Here is a 17935-nt window from a genome sequence, read left to right on the forward strand (position 1 = left end):
GGCAAATTTTTAGTATAAGGGACATTAGCTCTAGCAGATGATAATGCCACCTCTCTACAGCACCCAGAATTTAGTGTTTATCACAGTATGCAAAACAAGTAGCATAATGTAACATCAAATCTGCTTTGCAAGTACACGTGGAATGGCCTATATTATTTATTTTGACCAGTTCCTGGATTTTGATGACTTTTATTTGATTTCTGTATCCTTATGTGCCAATTGTAACAAAACATTCTTTCCTTCAAGCCAGCTGGCCTAGGTTTTAGGGCTTTTTATTTGGGACAGTTGGTGACTGGTACTCTCTGAACAGATACTTTTTCAATCTAGTCCTTCAAAGATGAAAAGAAATTATTAGATAAGTCCTTGCACAAGAAGAGACACATATAGAAAGAGTATAATTTTCCTTCCCCAACAATGCTAGCAGCATGATGGCCCAGTAAACTTAAGACTGATGTGGAACTATCAGTCCCTTCTGTATGTTCTTAAATTATTTGCATGCGTTCCCTACTTTCCACATGCTTGGAAGGGAAGGACTGTTTCTTCTGTTTTATTAAACAGAAGGACTAGGTTAAAATAAAACCTTACCTATAGTAGCTTTCTAGTGGGATATCTTCATGCCTTTTCTAACACTACTTTTTAACTAAAAGGTAATTAGACCTAAAATTAATGGTAAGTGTACAAGCACTAAATACTAAATACTGCCTGCAGTTAATAGGTCAAGTCATTAGCTAAATGTTTAAAAATTCTGTAGCAAATCCCCATGGGAAACAAATGAAATATAGCAAAGAACATCAGGTCATGACACTTCTCTCAATAAAAACACTATCTTGCCTATGCCATGCAATGGCATGACTGAGAGGCAGAGTATCTACTCTGTGAAAGTATGTGGCCAGGCGATGCGCTGTTCTTCCAGCCACGAGTGGCACTACTACTCTAAATTCTTTTAAAACAGTTCTAAGCATTAAAGCAATTTCTATACTATGCAAAATAGTTAACAAGAAAATAACATGTAGTTTACTCATAATAATTGCAGTCTCCGTAGCATTCTAAGCAAGTATTCTCCTCTTCCTTTTTGAAAAAAGTGGAATGAAATAAAAAGTTACTCTGTGAGGTTTTCCAGTTATGAAAGAAAGAAGCATATGATAATTAGCTGCTACATGGCATGCTAACAGAACAGTAACTCCAAAAAAAGCACCTTGCACTGAAAGCAAATATTTTAAGAGAAACAAGGCAATACCTTATGGATGCATACCAGTATCACTATGAAGAACACTGATGCTGTCTTTTATTTTACTTCTGTAAATTAGTATCTTTCATTGAAGAAAAAAGGAACCTGTGAAATTATACACTCCGATTATCTTAAAAAACCAGACCCAGCTACTGCTAGCTTGATTTAACAATAATCAGACTGAAAAGTGAACTAGTTACTTTGTGGGTAGGTGTTTGTTTCTGGGTCTGTAATTGGAGAACCAAAGGATCCCTGAAATGAATCTCTGAGAAAAGGGAAGGTATATACCCTAGGTGCAAGCAATAGCATTAAGACTTCTCGTTAAACTTAGCAACCGACTGCTGAATACTGTAAAGTATGCTTTTTCTTTACACAGAAATAGAATTGCAAGGTTTAGGATTCCTGCCCCCTCCCCCTTCTACAGAATAGCCAGTGTTGGCTTTCTGATGTACAGTTTCATTTACAGAACAGACTATTACATCTAGCTGATTACAATATTACCTCAGAAGATGGTTTGGTAAAGCTCTTGAGTGTAAAGAGAAAATAAATCTCATAAATCTCATGCAGCCTATTTCTTCCTCTACACATTATACATAGAATGATGGAAATTTGAGTTCGTGCTAATCTTGTTCTCACTAATATGGTCATTTATATTAAATATAATACTTAACCTTTCTGAAAGGCAGCACCAAAAATTCTATTTATGTCAAGAAAAAGAAATACAGTGACTTAGCAGAAAAGGCTGAAAATGCAAGCTATTTTAAGACTGCATTAAAAACCATGCAGTTTCTATGTTCCATGGAAAAGCTGCCTGATGAATCTTGTAGCTATTTTCAATGGGATATGTTTAAAAAATGGGTAAGCATTTTTAGACCCTAGATTTTAGATTTAGAGAATCAGAGATGATTCACAGGAAAATACATTCCCAGCCCTAAAGCAGATCAAGGAACTCATTTACAATAGCTTAATCAATATGATATCACCCCGTGCTTGATTCCACTCTGTGTGTATATCTGCTGTTCAGGGACAAACAACGTGGGAAGGGATATACACCCTTTGCTTGTTAGTCTGGGGGCAGTGAAAGGAGACCAAGGCTTGCTGAGGGGAAAGTTGCATACTATGTCTTTAAAATTTAATCACTTTATCTTTTTTGAAGGGTTTAAAAAAATATACAAAGTTCTACTTTGACATTCACAGAAAAATCTTTCCTAAAACAGGATTAGTGTCCTCAGACATATACTTTACTTCAGATTAATGCCAACAAGTCCTATGGAGCCATTCCTGATATGCTGTATGACCCCAAACCCACTTACATTTTAGAGAGTTCTTATTTGGACAGGTTTTGAATCACACATGGAGTGAGAAGAAAATTTGTAATTTGATATTTGTTTCTTGGAATATACTTTATTGGGAGAGATGGGCTGCTGTGCCAAGTCTGGTTCCAGCTATTTCTCCTCATTCACTTAAAAGCTATATATAGAGCTGCTTCCTTGAGAAAAATTAAATTCTTAAATGTACCAAGCACATATAACTTCTGCTGAATTCCTGAAGAGCACTGGGTGCTTAGCATTCCCCCTAAACTGGCTGTTTTAATATAGACACATTTGACTGACTTTAGCCTCCCTAACTTAAAATGTGTGGCAATTTTCCCATGAAAGCAAAAGTAAAACCTAAGTAAGTCAGGTGTTCCAGAACCTGAATATATGTGGTTTTCACATTAGGAATAAACCCTAAAGTAACACCAGAACTGAAATGGGAGTTGAGGAAATTCAGTAGAGCTGGAGTAATACAGTTTGGAATTTTCTCTGAGCTGGAATGTGCTCAGAATTAATTATCAACCATTTGTACTAAGCAAAAAGAACCAAGTAGCAGTATACTTCATGGAATGATTAAAGCATGCATTGTACTGTAGGAACACAAAGATCCAAAGGTGTAAAAAACATCTCACTTCTCAATTTACCATATTTTTTCTTCAATTTCTGGCTGATTTAAGGACATGCTAAATATTGTAAATTGCTAATATTCTTTTAAAATCCCACTGGAATCCCAATTTTATAATGCTAGGTCTTTTTTAATGGTTCGTTAATGCTGAAATTAACAACAGGCTGTCAATAATTTGAGAGGGATAATGTAAATTACAGTGGCTGTTCACAGTAGGTAGAAAATGTTTTTACTATTCTTTGGACCAGATGATTTGACCGACGGGTGGAGACAATCTCTTACGTTTGTACAAACCCAAACATATTTAATTGAGCAAATTGTTACAGGTGACAAACTATTTCATTTCCATTTCTCCCTTTCATTTTATGTTTTTTCAGGACGTAGTCATGCAAGAACAGCAGTTCAGGCAGAGACTGTGTGGTGCTGCACAGATGGAAGAGAGCACCCACGTGTTATAACTTGCAGGGTGTATTTGAAGAGAAGTGCAGAGAAGCCTGCCAGTTCCCTGATCTGTACTAAGGCATAATCAACAGCAGGTTAGTAATGGAGTGTTAGTTAGGGAACCCCACTAAAAGGGCAGTAAACTTATTCTGCAAATAATCACTATAGACTAACGACACCCTAAGTAGCTTAAGGCCTTAATTGATATCAAGCACTGTACTTGGGTTCCTAACTCAGCAGTCTAACTCCCTAGTGTCTCCTTGCTGTTAATAGAGAAACAGTCATCCAGAAGATGACTTCTCAGATATTAGTAGAGGTACCTATATCTTTCTGTTAGTTGTTAAAGGTATCAAGACTAGATCTGTAACAGATGAATCCTGTTCATGATCAGTACTAGTTGTGGGACTGACACCTGACAATAACCTTTATTGTCACTCTACCATCCTGTCTGTATTACCATCTCTTATGAATTTACTAGGAAACATAACCAACAAAATGTAAAGGTTCCAGTGATGCACTGAATGTATTTTTTCTTTGACATCATTACACAATGCAGAGTTTAAGCAGTTCACAATTTAATAAATATACTGCATTTCAATCTCCCCATGTAGATTCCAGAGACAACCAGTATGATTTCTGCATAAAATTTGCACGGAAAGTATTTTTCCTACAGAAATAGTACTCTTCCCCTCATAAATAAATCTTGATAAATTATTCTGTAAATCAAAAATAGCATGGTATGTATTTACTTACAGTATGTATTTACCTACAGTAAAGGCTATGAGTTTTTAAATGATCACCTATAATAGGCTGTGATTTTACAAAGCAAAATACCAACCAAACAAAAAACCCAACCTAACCAAAACCCAAACAACTCCCCTTGCCCTTAATTGGATCCAGTGTTGATAGAGCTCAGGCAGTAGGTAACAGAGGGACTGTACATTCCCAAAGAAAGTGTCACAGGAAATGAATTACCCATTTTTTTCAGAACTGCTTCCTTCTTTGTGTTTACGGATATGTGTTCATTTGGATTTTGTTGTTTTGTATCTGAAGAAAAGCTTAGGACTTCCAACTTACACATTGCACTAATTTAAGAACTGAATTTAATTTTCTCTCCATTTGATAGCACAATGCAAGCACAAAGTGCCATAAAGAAACACTTTCTAAAATCAATCCATATCTGCTAGTTAATTCTGAATAGTCCAATTTAATCCCAGATCTGCATCTGAATTAAAAAAGTGGTAACTGAAAAGTAAAAAAAAAAAACCCAGCTGAATGGAAGTGGCACATTTTATAGAACTTTCTCAAGAAATGGGAAGGTGCCCAAAGCCTGCAGTGCCAAAGTCAGTTTTTAATTATGTTACTATAAATTAAAACTAATTATGCTTGTTGGAGTAGAAGCGTCTTCAATTGGTGTTGTAAATGAAATAAACCCCATCCCACTAAGGTACAACAAAGCAAACAAAAAATGTGTATAGAGATTTCTGTAGTTTTGCCAGTCTAGTCATTGGGAGAGCTATTACTCTGGCCCATACTTGGAAAACCTGGAATAAATATTGAAGTTGTCGGCTCACTGCAGCCTCTTTGCTAACTGTTTTGTTCTGTTTAAAATTTCTGATTTGGCTTGATTTCTTTCCTTAGTAACAATATCAGCCAGGCAGTTCTTAACAGCTTCAAAATTCTGAGCTGCTAAAATATGCAGCAATGGTACATGACGAGGTTTTCTTCACTGTCAGAGATTTTAGAACATCCGTGTCTAAGGACACTGGGTGTTGCTACAGGAAAAATGCCATGCCTTTCTGCTCCAACTCTGTTTCTTCATCAAAGGGAAGATAGAAAGTAGAAAAATAAGCCCAGAAAACTAAATTTAGTCACGTAAGATGGAAGCTATGCAAACTCTGTAGAGATCTGGGCCAGTGTGTCCTCATGAAAAACAGTGTCATGACAGCATCAAACCCACCCCAGACTCAGTACTCCACGCGCCGGGCTCTTTACAGTCAAGCGCTGAGGACAGCCTTTGTTCCCCAGGGCTCTGAAGCTAAATAACAGAATGAGGCAAGCAGGTGAATGAAACAGAGGCAGTGAGATGGTTGTGAGGGTGTGATAAAAGTACAGAACAACACATGCTACAGCTTGCTCTTTGTCTCATCTTTGGCATGGAGAGAAGTGATCTCCAGCCTTTACAGCAGGCAGTGTTTTGTATCCCTTCCATCCCCATGGGATTCTGTGGTTTCAGTTTGCTAAATCTTTCAAATTCTTCCCTTAAAAAACAAAATAATCAAGGACTTGCAGTTTTTTCAGAACTCTTCTCTGTCTTATTATGACAAGTCTAAGAATTAGGGTTCACTTAGCTACATTTAAGTATAGAGGAGAAATCTACCTTTTCTAAATTATTTTCTTAGCAAATGTATTATAGAAAAGAAAATTTGGAATAGCAAAGGCGTGGTCTTAAAATTGTTTTCTATTGAAGGCTAACATCAAAACAGAGGTTAATTAAAGCTGTCAAAGGAGAGTGGCAGGTGTCCTTTGATGTCTGAGAGACAAGCACTTCCACTACCCTTCCAGTTGCAATAGACAAGTGACTATGGAGAATACAATCAGTAGTATATCAGCAGTAAACAGAAGCAATGTTTTTTTACTTTTAGGCCAATCCTTGAAAACTTGTAATAAAGACATGTAATAGCAAAATGCTTGTAATTTAGTAAAACTTACACTAACAATTAGTGTAATAATTGACAAAATTAGTTAGGTAGGATTAGGCAAGTTTACTTGAAAACATTCAGCCTGACAGATAGATCCTGAATGAGTCTGTCTTTTGCCCTGTATGTTCTGGTCCTTCTACACCACTAGAATGAAACTGGAACTGAATTTATCTAATGTAGGCAGGTTATCTATTTTTTTCTCTGCAGGCACTTTGTCTTAAAATAATATTGTTGTCTTCTTAAACACAAATGATGAGTTTTATAGAGGTTAATTTAACTTGAGACTTACCCTAGTATCTCTGCAGTCCTACAACTATGCATAGAAAAATAATTGTCATACATCCCCCATTTATTTCTCACAAAGATGGAGCCTCAAGACAGCTGATAAAATAATTAAATATGTTTTGGAATAATAGAAATACTTATCTTTTAGAGAAGTATCCTTGATCATAGCAAATCCTATTCATTGTGGTCATTTTTGTACTTTCACTGAAGCCTCCCTTGCACATAGTACTTCTCATGTACAAAATATACCCACATTCTTCCCGAATCATCTTGTCTTTTGTTTTGATGCTTTAATAGATGCTGTTAAGTATGCACTATATACCATTGAATAGCCAATCTCATTAGAGAGATTCTCTATCTAGATCTACCCAGAAAGTTAAAGAACAGCCTTACTCTTCATAGATAAAGAGGTTATGCTACTCTAAGCAGCTTGAAAAAGGCATTTATCAAAAGTCATATCTTTTTTCTCTATGCACTGAAAACTAACACAGTCAGCACTAAACTGGACTTTAAATATTTTTCAAGTTAACTGTGTTCATCTTAAAACATGGTGCACATCTTTCTAGACACAGACAAAAGAGAAAAAAAATGCACTACTATGAATTGTATATTTAACATAAAATCAGTGACAGCAAAATCTATTATATATGATTCATTGGAAGGGGTAAAGCATACCTGACAGAACTTTATATATGCAGCCTACTCCCAGTGCCTTTCAGCTATTAGAACCCTACACAATGTTTGGCATAACTTCATAAATTCATACTGCGTCAGCTGTAAAAGCTGTGACGGATAGCTGAAGACTGTTGAGCTTGCTGTAAAACAACAGGTTCATCTACAGAAAAAGACCTCTCTGACATTAAAATAAATATGGAAAGCTTTATAAACCACTCCTGTAAAAGGGGTTCAGTCTCTCCTTTAGGCCTAATAGGAAAAGCCAGTGAAGATCTATCTTTTTTGCCAGCTTTACTGACTCTCGAAGAATCCTGAAAGCAATGCTTGTTCTAGCAACAGTAAAGAGAAGGCAGAGAGTAGTAAAACCACAGTGACTCAGAGCCTCCTCCGGTTGCCACTGACCTCCAGTCTTTTCACACTCTAATACCTGTCATTCTAACTTGCCCTGGGTTTATGACACAAAACAGCAAAATGCAGATCAGAGCAGATAGTTCTCGGCTGCTGCTGTGCTTTTCTAAGTCCTTCTAGGCCAGCCAATAATGCATGTGTGAGAAGTGCCAAGAATTAACTAATGGTGGCCTCCTTAAACAAGTAGTCCGTACTTCTGTTGTGACAGTAATACAGTCATACCTTGTGGTTTCTAAACCCATCTTGCTATGAGGACTGATTATGAAAGATCCTTCTTTCCACTAATACTGAGTAATCACTGTTAATCTACAGTGCTGTATAAGGAAACATTTGGATGCAGTATAGCAAATGTACAGCAAGGAATATCAAGTATTTTAGAAAGAAGAAAAGAATACATTTGTTACTGAATCATGCATGTTAGGATAGCTAACATTATATTTTTGTTGTAAAGTAAAACATTATTTTTATACCCACAACAAAACATGGACCTGCAGAAGTTTTCAAGCAATCTTCTAACAGCTTCATACGAGTCTTTTGCAGCTCAGGACTGTCCCATTCATCTGCTTCAACTCCCCAGTATAAGTCTATGACCTGGAAAATAGTATGTAACATTGTTACTTTAACATATGCCCTTTCTACCTATCAAATTAAAAATTAGATTTGTCAACATTTCATGTACTGCTAAGCATTGCTCTGTAGTGCGGTAAAAGGCAATGAGGTCTATAACCAGTCCTTACACAGACTGGCAGGGTTTCCTTACATAAATAACAATTTAAGCCTCTTATTTTCCCTCCCAGATAGTCCCTCCTGGGACAGTCTCTCATTTCATATTAATATTGTTTTGCAGAGATTAGCATTACAAGATCTTGATTTGATGTAGTCTTTATTTGCTACTAGATTGCTTATAATGGATAAGTAAGAAGAATGACAAAAGCATTGATAAAATCCTGGCTCCATGGAAATTAATGGGAGTTTTGCTGTGGATCACAGTCAAGACCACAACTTGACAGCCTGTGTCACTTGTATCCACAGGATATAAACTCATTCTGTGCACATGGCTCAAAAGAAAGAATATGTGTAGTTTTGTAATATGGTACTTCCTTTGTCAGCTGGTCTTTGTTACTTTGGAAGCAGAGATTGTATAGATATGCAGTGACAGACAGCTTGCTGTTCAGCCTTTTATCTGTAGCTAGACTCAGTTTTGTGATGGTAATTAGTTGCAAACAAACTCCTGGAAGAAACTGGAATATGGATGTTAAACTTATTTGAAGAAATTAAGTGATGAAGTGTGATTTCACTACATATTTTAACTAAAAGGCTGAATTCTTACTGTGGAAAATTGAATTTAAAAGAATAGGGATCATATGTATGCATTTCTTTCAGAATAAAACTTATGGTACATGCTACTACTCTCTCATTTACGCTGCTATTGATTGTTAACGTCATGTATGTACCTTGAACAAAAAAAAGGTCTAGTAGATAGTTAAAAAAAAAATTGAAATTGTATTAAGACATGAATATATTACAATATTGTTTATTGTAATATTATTTGTACTGTGGAAGCACTCTGCTGTTTCCACAAGAAACAGAACCACAAAACTAGCTGTTGTCTAAACAGATCATAAAATCAGCCTGAAGACCTAATATAAGAACTAATAATGCGTTGATGTAAAAGTAAAATTCACCAGTTTACAGCTGGTTAATCTCTTGGGAAATTTCTCATAACAATAAATGCCAAGGTTTAAGACCTAATCTAGAAGCATTTATGGCCATGTTTAGTTTTACCACCAACAGTCTTGTTGGTTATTTCTTCCAGAAAAGTTTGGGATATGTGTCAGTGTTTGCTGGAGTAGGCACACTGTTGCCAAACACGAGAGGTAATGCACCATCTAACTGATGATGAGTGAAATAGCTCAATGTATAAAATGCATTATAGCTTACACTGCCAAGAAAATACACTTAATATCTTTATTTTTTTACAGAAACTCTGTTCCAAAATTTTGCTGGAACAAGCAGCTTCTGCTTTAAAAAACTGCACCTCAAACAGCCTTCCTATCTCCCTCATTTGCACTGATTTCTTCTCTGTCCTCTTTTAGTCTGATTAGGAAAAAAGTGTTCCCTTCTTCGTCTCTCCCTTCTGTTATTTATCTATATGACTTCATTATTGAACTTCACATTGTATTCAGCTGTCTGATTACATGAATGATGTATGATAGAGCTTAAGTATTCCAGTCATAAAATTAGAGCACCTCAGCGTACAGTCAAAAATATTTGAATTACTTATTGAATGAATTTATTGTGCTGCTCAAGTTCATCTGAAACATAAAAGCAATTTCTATTTTAATTAACTGTGCAGAAATCACGCTAACTCTGTAAATGTGAAGAGGAGATTCTCTGGAACAGCAGATATTGTAGGGGCTCAGTGGCTGCCTTCTGTGTGTTATAATGTTATAGGTTATTTTTATTGGGCAACACAATTTTGGCGCATAGTATCTTAACATGTTATAACTTTGTCCTGCAAGAAGAAATATTTGAGCCATCAAACCTCTAAAGGCACCAAGAATTTCAAAATGAGAGGCTTATCAGTTATTCTTTATGCTAGCTAAAATAAATAGGATTTACAAAATTAAAGAAACGGAACAAGAAGACAACTGTATCTGATGTTGAAGTATGTTTTCACTTATACTTGGAAAAACTGTGTGACAAACACCCACTCTAACTTTCAGTAAGGCTGCCAAGGTGAAATGACAACCAGTGCTCTGTGCGAGAGCTACTTACACACAGTGGACTGACACTGGTCTAGTTCACTTCCACAGTAGTCACCTAACAGAGACTTTTTGTTCATAATTCAGTGTTTTCTTTTGCTTATTTTAGCTTTTGTCCTACCAATCTTACAGTTTCACAGATTTTTCTAAGGAAGTGAAAGAATTTTATTGCTTCCAAGTGCTTAAAAAAACAGTAAAAAATTTCATTCATGCGAAATTCCACTTTCCTTCTAGTATATATCACATGGTGAAAATGATTTGAAACAGTTCATTGTTCCCAAGAAGAAAAGAGTATGTTGCTAATTAACTATGGTTAGTTATCCTTCAAAAATTTTCTATTACAACTACTTTCTTTAACATCTCTGTCCTCCCCTAGAAAAATACTGTATTTCAGGTACAAAACACCATGCACTCTGGAAGTCTTTTTCTCAGCTTACTTGCTTTCTGTGTTCACCAATACCTGTTCTTCAGAAATATTTTCTGATTCAATGGAAGAGGAAGTCCATCGAGCAAACAAATTCATAGAGTGATTGAATATATTCAGTTCTGCTTCCACACACATGGTCATTATGTTCCCTAACAGCTCCAACCAACTTGAGGGTGCCTGACAGATCTCATGCTTTGCAACAACTGAAACACTTATCAGTGCAGCCAGATGACTCAGTGGAAGCTGGAGCAATGAATGTACTCAAATGCATTTCATTTGGGTCATTATTTATCAGGAAGAGGATGTATTCAGGTCACCCGATATTATAGCGCATTTGTGGTAGTCACATGCAAGGTAGTTCTTGTTTGGTCAGTAGAAGATTACATATCAGGATGAAAAGTTATGTGTTCTCCTCTGTGCAGGGAAATACAAATTTATCCCTGTATCTGAAAAGTACATAATATTTTCTCGACACCGCTGCACTAAAAACTGTAGTCTTGATTTTGCATGCTAACCTAAGAAACTCAGTGTATCAGGAATGGAAAAGGCAAAAAAAAAAAAGTTTTGATAAAGTCTACCTCAGAGCTTGCTCCAAAATGCCTTACTACTTTCCCTAGCTAATTTTTTGTACAGGTTTTCCTACTTCGCTTCCACAGAAATGTGATAGCTTTCTAGCTGTTTTCAGAAATGTGTCAGTGGAGCTGTCTCTCAGACATCATATCACATAAGGATGCTCCTAATGTTGAAACTATGTAATAAAATAATTTGCTTCCCTGAATATCAACTACAATAAACATAATTCTACCTCCCCTAGAGATGACATTACAATCCATTTGAAGAAAGACATGTTTCCTCTCACAAAAAATTCAGAGGGTTATGATCTACTTGGAAGAGACATTTCCCTCTTGTCACTGAGATGTCTCCTCAAAGATGACTGACAAATAAAGTTTATATTTTCCATTAGTATTACATGGTAGTAAGAGGCAAAAAATGCTTTATTATTTAAATATCTTTTGCTATGCCTTGCATGTACTACTGCAGCTGGGACTTCCCAATCAGCTGATGAGCTAGGACCTTCAGATGAAATTCTTTTATAGCCATAATCAAAAATCACTCTGGAATTTACCACCATGCAGATTCAGCAACTCCACTGTGACTCAGGGAATTAAAACCAAATATCCTAATTTAAGAACTTGTTATTTTGATTAAAAACCAGCTGCATGTGCATCAAGAATAATACACTGGGAGGAACAGGATGTTGCATAAAAGGCATTAGCTGTTTCCGAGTAAGCTACACTCTGAAGAGCTGAGTTTTTGGGGTCACTAAGATGGCAGGTTAATACTAGTATGTGAGGAAGGCTTGAGGATGTGGAACGAGAATTTTTGAAAAATTGAACAGCATTTTTACAACATCACACACTGTAATTGTTTCTGTTAGCAGAGAACCAGTTCCAGGCCTGCTGACATATACGGGACTTTACTGTATGACTTTACTGGACTGCGAATAGGATATACCTGACTTAAAAGTACCAGTGACTTCAACTGTGATGCCGAACTCATGTGTTTTAAGTCAAATGCAACTGTATTTATTACCAGTTGGCTCTTACCAAAGATGTGGGTGGGTCTATGTCTTCCCTAACACAAAGGAAAACATGAACTGACTGAAGCAATGAGAATTTTACAATTGATGTTAAAGGAAGCAAATTCCATAGTATATAATCACAATAGAAATGTTCCACATTCAATTTGTTTTGGTAATCAGTTTCAATATTCACCTGGTTAAACTATTTTCCACATTACAGTGGAAGATAAACCCATAGTTAGAGTAGATATAACAGTTATGTGAATATACAGAAGTTGCTACTCCAATGATGATTACATTAAATTAAAAACAGGTTGCATTAACTTAAGTATGGTTTCTAGAAGTACAACACGGTAATTCAAATGTAACATTATTTCTTCTTAAATACTTTGAATATCTAAAATAGAGGTGGTTTCATTAAGTTTCTAATGTAAAAGTTGACAGTTTGTTGCCCTATTGCTTTTACCACCAGTGCAATGTGGCATTGTAAAACTGTGTGTTTTTCATCTATTTAGAATTTACCTCAAATCTGCCTGTAAAATAATTTAAGTACATCAGTTCAGTACAATTACATATGAAATACATTTTTTGCAATTTTCTATTTTACCAATGATATTTAAAAATGTTATCTGTTCTAAATAGAGTTAATTTCAAGAAAAGTAATGCAAGATTCAACACACCAAAACCTACCTGAAATTCCAGCCCATAGTTCTCCCTGCAGAATTCTCTCAGCTTAGGATACACATGTTCTCTTAGGGCACTCCTTTCTGCTATTGTATCTGTATTGGGGAGAAAGATGTTACTAACAATATTTACATGAACTCTGTTCTTTTCGTCAGAGAGATGTATCACATAAAAAAGAGCCCTTAATATGCACCCACCACACCACCCACCCACCCCTAATGAAAATCAAGTGCTGGGATTTAATCTCCAAACTGTATGTTGCAGAAACACATAAATGTGTTTGATGTCCAACATTAGGCTTCATACACATCTTAGTATTGCAGCATATTTCAATACAGTGCAGCTGAATTAATTTTGTAATTCAGCAGTCTGAATTTATCAGTTTGGCTTCTATTTATTTTTCAGGAAGCTGAATTTTAGGAACTAGAAACACCATGGAACAAAGAGATATACCAAAGATAAAAGAGAGCTCTATACTTAGAAATAAGTCAATAACATGAATTAATGACACTGTATCAAACACTATCACTTTCATCAGCATCTTTAATCTGATAGTATCTTAAAAGGAAAAAAGCTGTTAATAGCATTATTTATGGTATCTTTTGGTCCAGGTGATTCCTGCTATCATACTAAATGCACAGTTCTGACATCATGTTATTCCTACCATGCAAAATTACATGTGTTTTGATAATGAAGTACAATATGGCAATGAGACCAAAATTATTATTAAGTACTGTCTATCTAAGTTCATCTGAACACATTTCTATAAAACATACCAGTCAAGAAACATACTGTCAAATGTGAAGTAAATTTGGTTAGTAATGAAATCTTGTATAGGTAATAAATTTTATTGTCTTTCCCAATAAGACTAAGATATGTGATGGATTTTGCTAGGTCTAGATTGCCATCAGTGTCAACTGAGTTACGACACAGAGGGATGACACTGTTGCTAAGTTATTTTCAAAAATAAAACTCAACTGCTGTAAACCACTAGATCTGAGCGCCATGTGATGAAAAATAAAGCGTTAACTTATGAATGATGGAGAACATCTGCTGCAGTTAAAGCAATATTTGTATAACTGCACTGAAACAACACAATAGGTTAAAACTGATTTAACAATCCCCATACTGTTGTAAACCAGAGATATGTATGCAAATCTAACAATGTTTTGTTTACCAGAGCCACAGCTGATATGTCTAAATCAGAGATCTGTTCATAGAATCATGGTCACAGATTTATAATATTTTTTATTTTGACAATCCTATGAAAGTGTGAAATCTGTAATTTAATTAATTACACCAAATTCGTAATACCCTTCTTAATATTTGAATATACCTTTGAAATATTACACAAATGTGTGGTATAATTACCATTTATTTTTATAAACAGAAAGCAATCCAGAACACCTCCAGAGAATTATTTCTTGTGAAATCTTCATCAAGGTAAAAAGGCTATACCACAAAAGCTCAAAAGTACAGCCATGAGCTTCATCCAATTTATCTGAATTACCACAGTTCTTCCTTCACAAACTTTTGATAGGGAAAAGTGTCAAAGGCATAGTAGTTTTTATAAAACATTCTCTTGCAGTGCAACAATATTATGTATTCATGATTTCACATTTTAAAATATATTAACTATGCTAATGTGTTCTGAAGACAATGGTCTAGAAGCATTAGTCAAGTCCTTGCTCCATTGCAAGCCTTCTGTTTCACTCTGAGCACACCACTCAAGGCGAGATCGTAAATCTGAAGTGCACAGCTTTTATATATCCAATTTGAACACTGCAAATAAGACAGACCCTGCTCTGGGCTACATTCAGAGGCGTGTGGCCTCACTCCCTCTCTCCTCACTTCCCTCTTGGGAAGTTATTACCCTCCTCTCCCTGGCACTGAAGAGGCTGCACCAGGAGCGCTGTGCCCAGCTCTGGGCATTCCATACGAGGAGGATCGGGAGGAAACTGGAGAGGCTACTGAGATGGTCAGGGGCCAAGAGCACAAGGGAAGATTGAGGAATCTGGGCTTGTTTAGTCTGGCAAAGAGCATAAGGGGGACCTAACCTCAGCCTACAACTACTTCTAAGGCACTTAAAAAGATGAGAGTGCCAAGCTCTTTGTGGCAGTGTCAGACAGTACAGCAAAGGCAACAACAACGTATTACAGCTTGGGAAGTTCAGGTTGGACACTAGGAGAAGCTCCTCTGTCCTTGGAGCATTTCAAGACTCGGCTAGACAAGTTTATGGTTGACCAAGTTACTGCTGGCAGCACTTCAAGAGGGAGGTTAGCCCAGATGACCTCCTAAGTCCCCCTTGCAACCAGCAGTGATCCTGCCTCTCAGAAGATCCAGCAGGTTTGGCTTAGTCATCCAGGCCCCTCGTACAGTGCCTGGGAAGACTTTTGCTACTGTGTGGGCCAGTGGGAACAAAAATGTAGACTAAAACAGCTGGTGCCAAGGACCCAATGTCTATGCCATATGTATTTCAGGGGATTTTACTTTGGATTGGGCTCAACCCCCACAAACATTTGGAGTGCATTAAGTGAGACACTGGAGTTATCTTCCTGTTTTTTGTCCGAAAGGAACCCAGTTCATGCATGCCAAGACCGCTCTATGATGTGAGTCCAAGTATATTAGATAGTGAAGATCAAGAGATTCACCTCAGAAGTGTACTCCAGATCAGGATGAATACAGACACGTCCCATAGATATTCAGGAATGGAGTGCAAAAACCAGTGCTCTCAGCCCAGACTGCCTGAGTTAGTCCATAAGGAATAGAGGGATGGATGAGTTGCTCCCTCCTTAGGATCCACACTCATTTTCTCTCACACTTTAGTGCCTAAGTCAACCTTTTCTTGCACAATGTAGTACACAGGTAACAAGGCTAATTAGCCAGAGGGTTGCACTGTGCCGATGCAGCAGTATTATTTTGGCTCCAAAGCAACTTTTGTCAGTGCTAGCTTGGAGTCACCGTACTGCACAGTGTTGCTGTACTTTGTGATAAAAGCTACCTGTGTACTTTGCTTCATTTGAAATACTTCACTTTTTTTTTTTTTACCTTCACAGTAACTGAGGCCCTTAGATCAGTCAGTGATAGAAGACTATATATTCTAAATTCTTTGCCTTAACACTGGTTAATTTTGGCATGCAAGTCTACAAAAACACAGAGCACTGTATCTTCACTATTGAATAGAATAAATTCTGTTGAAAGCCAACTTACTACTCAGTTACTGAGCTAAAACAAAATTATTCTTGCCTCTCTAAATGGAAATTAATCATGACTACAGCTTTGTTATTAAAGAAGAAACAATTCACAGTTACTGATTACAGTTACTTAAATTATCCATGTGACAGTGGACAGAACAGTCCTCTAGGGAACTAAAATAGGCTAAGTTGCAGGAACAAAAAAAATATTGGAAAAGGGCAGAAGTTAAGAGTTAAATGTGATTGCATGATAAATGGGAAATATATTGTCTGAGGTATACAACAGATAAAACCATATTCTGCTGCTTTCCATTTATGCCCATAGGATTTACACTGCAGAACCCCATTGGCTCTAGTTTTAGGACATGGTGCTATTCCCTACAGCATAACTTGTAGAGTCTAGTTCAGAAAATGAAACAACACACTGCAAGAGTAGTGCTACATTTCTGATACTGTATTAAATGAAATAGAAAGAGATAAAACATTCTTTCAGCTAGAACTGTGTTCGGGATAAGACACTCAGCATACCCATCCTGTATTTTTATTCCTACCTCCAAATCTAATGGAATGGAATGAGTCTGGTGCTTATATTAATGAATTTTAACAATTCCTCTATTTGTAGTAAGTTGTGAAACTTCAAGGAAACAGAAATGCATATAGTTAAGATGAACTACAGTAATTAGTATGGATGGCAGATAAGCTGGTTTAATTAAATAAAATCTAACCTGATTTATTGTGACAGCAAATCTGTGAAGCTGGCAGATCCTAACAAAAATGTCACACAGGCAAATTCCACCTTCCAGGCTGCTGCTGCAGATGAATGGATTAACTAAATGACATTCTTCTAGCAGCCATAATGAGACAGTGGCTGTGAGATGAGCTTTATACACCTCCTAATGTTAATTCTGATACTCTGAAATCCAAATGATAGTCCATAATAAAGTGTGGGAATGAAACTACATCTGCAAAAACATAAGACAAGACTTAAAAAAAAAAAACCCAACCCTAAACCTGTGTCCAGTATTTAAATGAAACCAAAAAACAACACTGTCTTGAGCAAGACAGTGACTTGCTGAACACACACCTTCCATACAAGTGCTAACTCTTGCAGATGGTTGCCTCCTAAGCCAGTCCATAACCACGCCATCCTGCCCACCCCTGCACTTTGAACTGACTGAGAATGCCATCGCAGCCCTCCCTCTCCCCAGTGTAATGCTGAAGACTGGACTGAATTAGCCACCTATGCATTTACAGCCTTTCTGCCAAATAATAGGCAATCGCTGTTTAAACACAACTGTGTGAAGTGTGATTTCTGAAGGCTTGTAGCTCAGTCAAATCACTGCCAGTTTTGATTAGAGTACTCCAAGGTGCTACTTCTCAGCGTGAACTATTTCCATGCCAAAGTCTGACCTTCAAACACAAGCTGTTCTGCTATTAAAGTCGCTTATTTTATTTTTAATAGGGAGAAGTACATTTTAGTTCTTGTGTTAGTAAACAGATGATGTGTATTTACAAACAGTTGCCAAACATTAATCTCTGGGATAAAATAAGTCATGGAAAATAGCCTAGTTGGAGAAAATTTCAAAATGTATATACAAGTGAA

General features: G+C 36.6%; 1 protein-coding gene across 2 annotated transcripts in view; it reads right to left on the minus strand.

Annotated features, from left to right (window-relative positions):
- NWD2 (NACHT and WD repeat domain containing 2) overlaps window positions 1-17935 on the minus strand; it is a 57336-nt gene that overhangs the window by 21921 nt on the left and 17480 nt on the right. Inside the window, exons 2-3 of one of the 2 annotated variants that reach the window (XM_069792057.1) lie at window positions 13145-13233; window positions 8155-8271 (exon numbers count right to left, since the gene is read on the minus strand). In XM_069792057.1, coding sequence (XP_069648158.1) covers window positions 8155-8271; window positions 13145-13233 — 206 coding nt within the window. Of the gene's footprint in view, window positions 1-8154; window positions 8272-13144; window positions 13234-17935 lie in introns of those variants that run through there. The other variant, XM_069792067.1, reaches the window with a different exon arrangement.

This window comes from Haliaeetus albicilla, chromosome 1 (genome assembly GCF_947461875.1).
Source record: "Haliaeetus albicilla chromosome 1, bHalAlb1.1, whole genome shotgun sequence".
In the NCBI taxonomy this organism is placed as follows: domain Eukaryota; kingdom Metazoa; phylum Chordata; class Aves; order Accipitriformes; family Accipitridae; genus Haliaeetus; species Haliaeetus albicilla.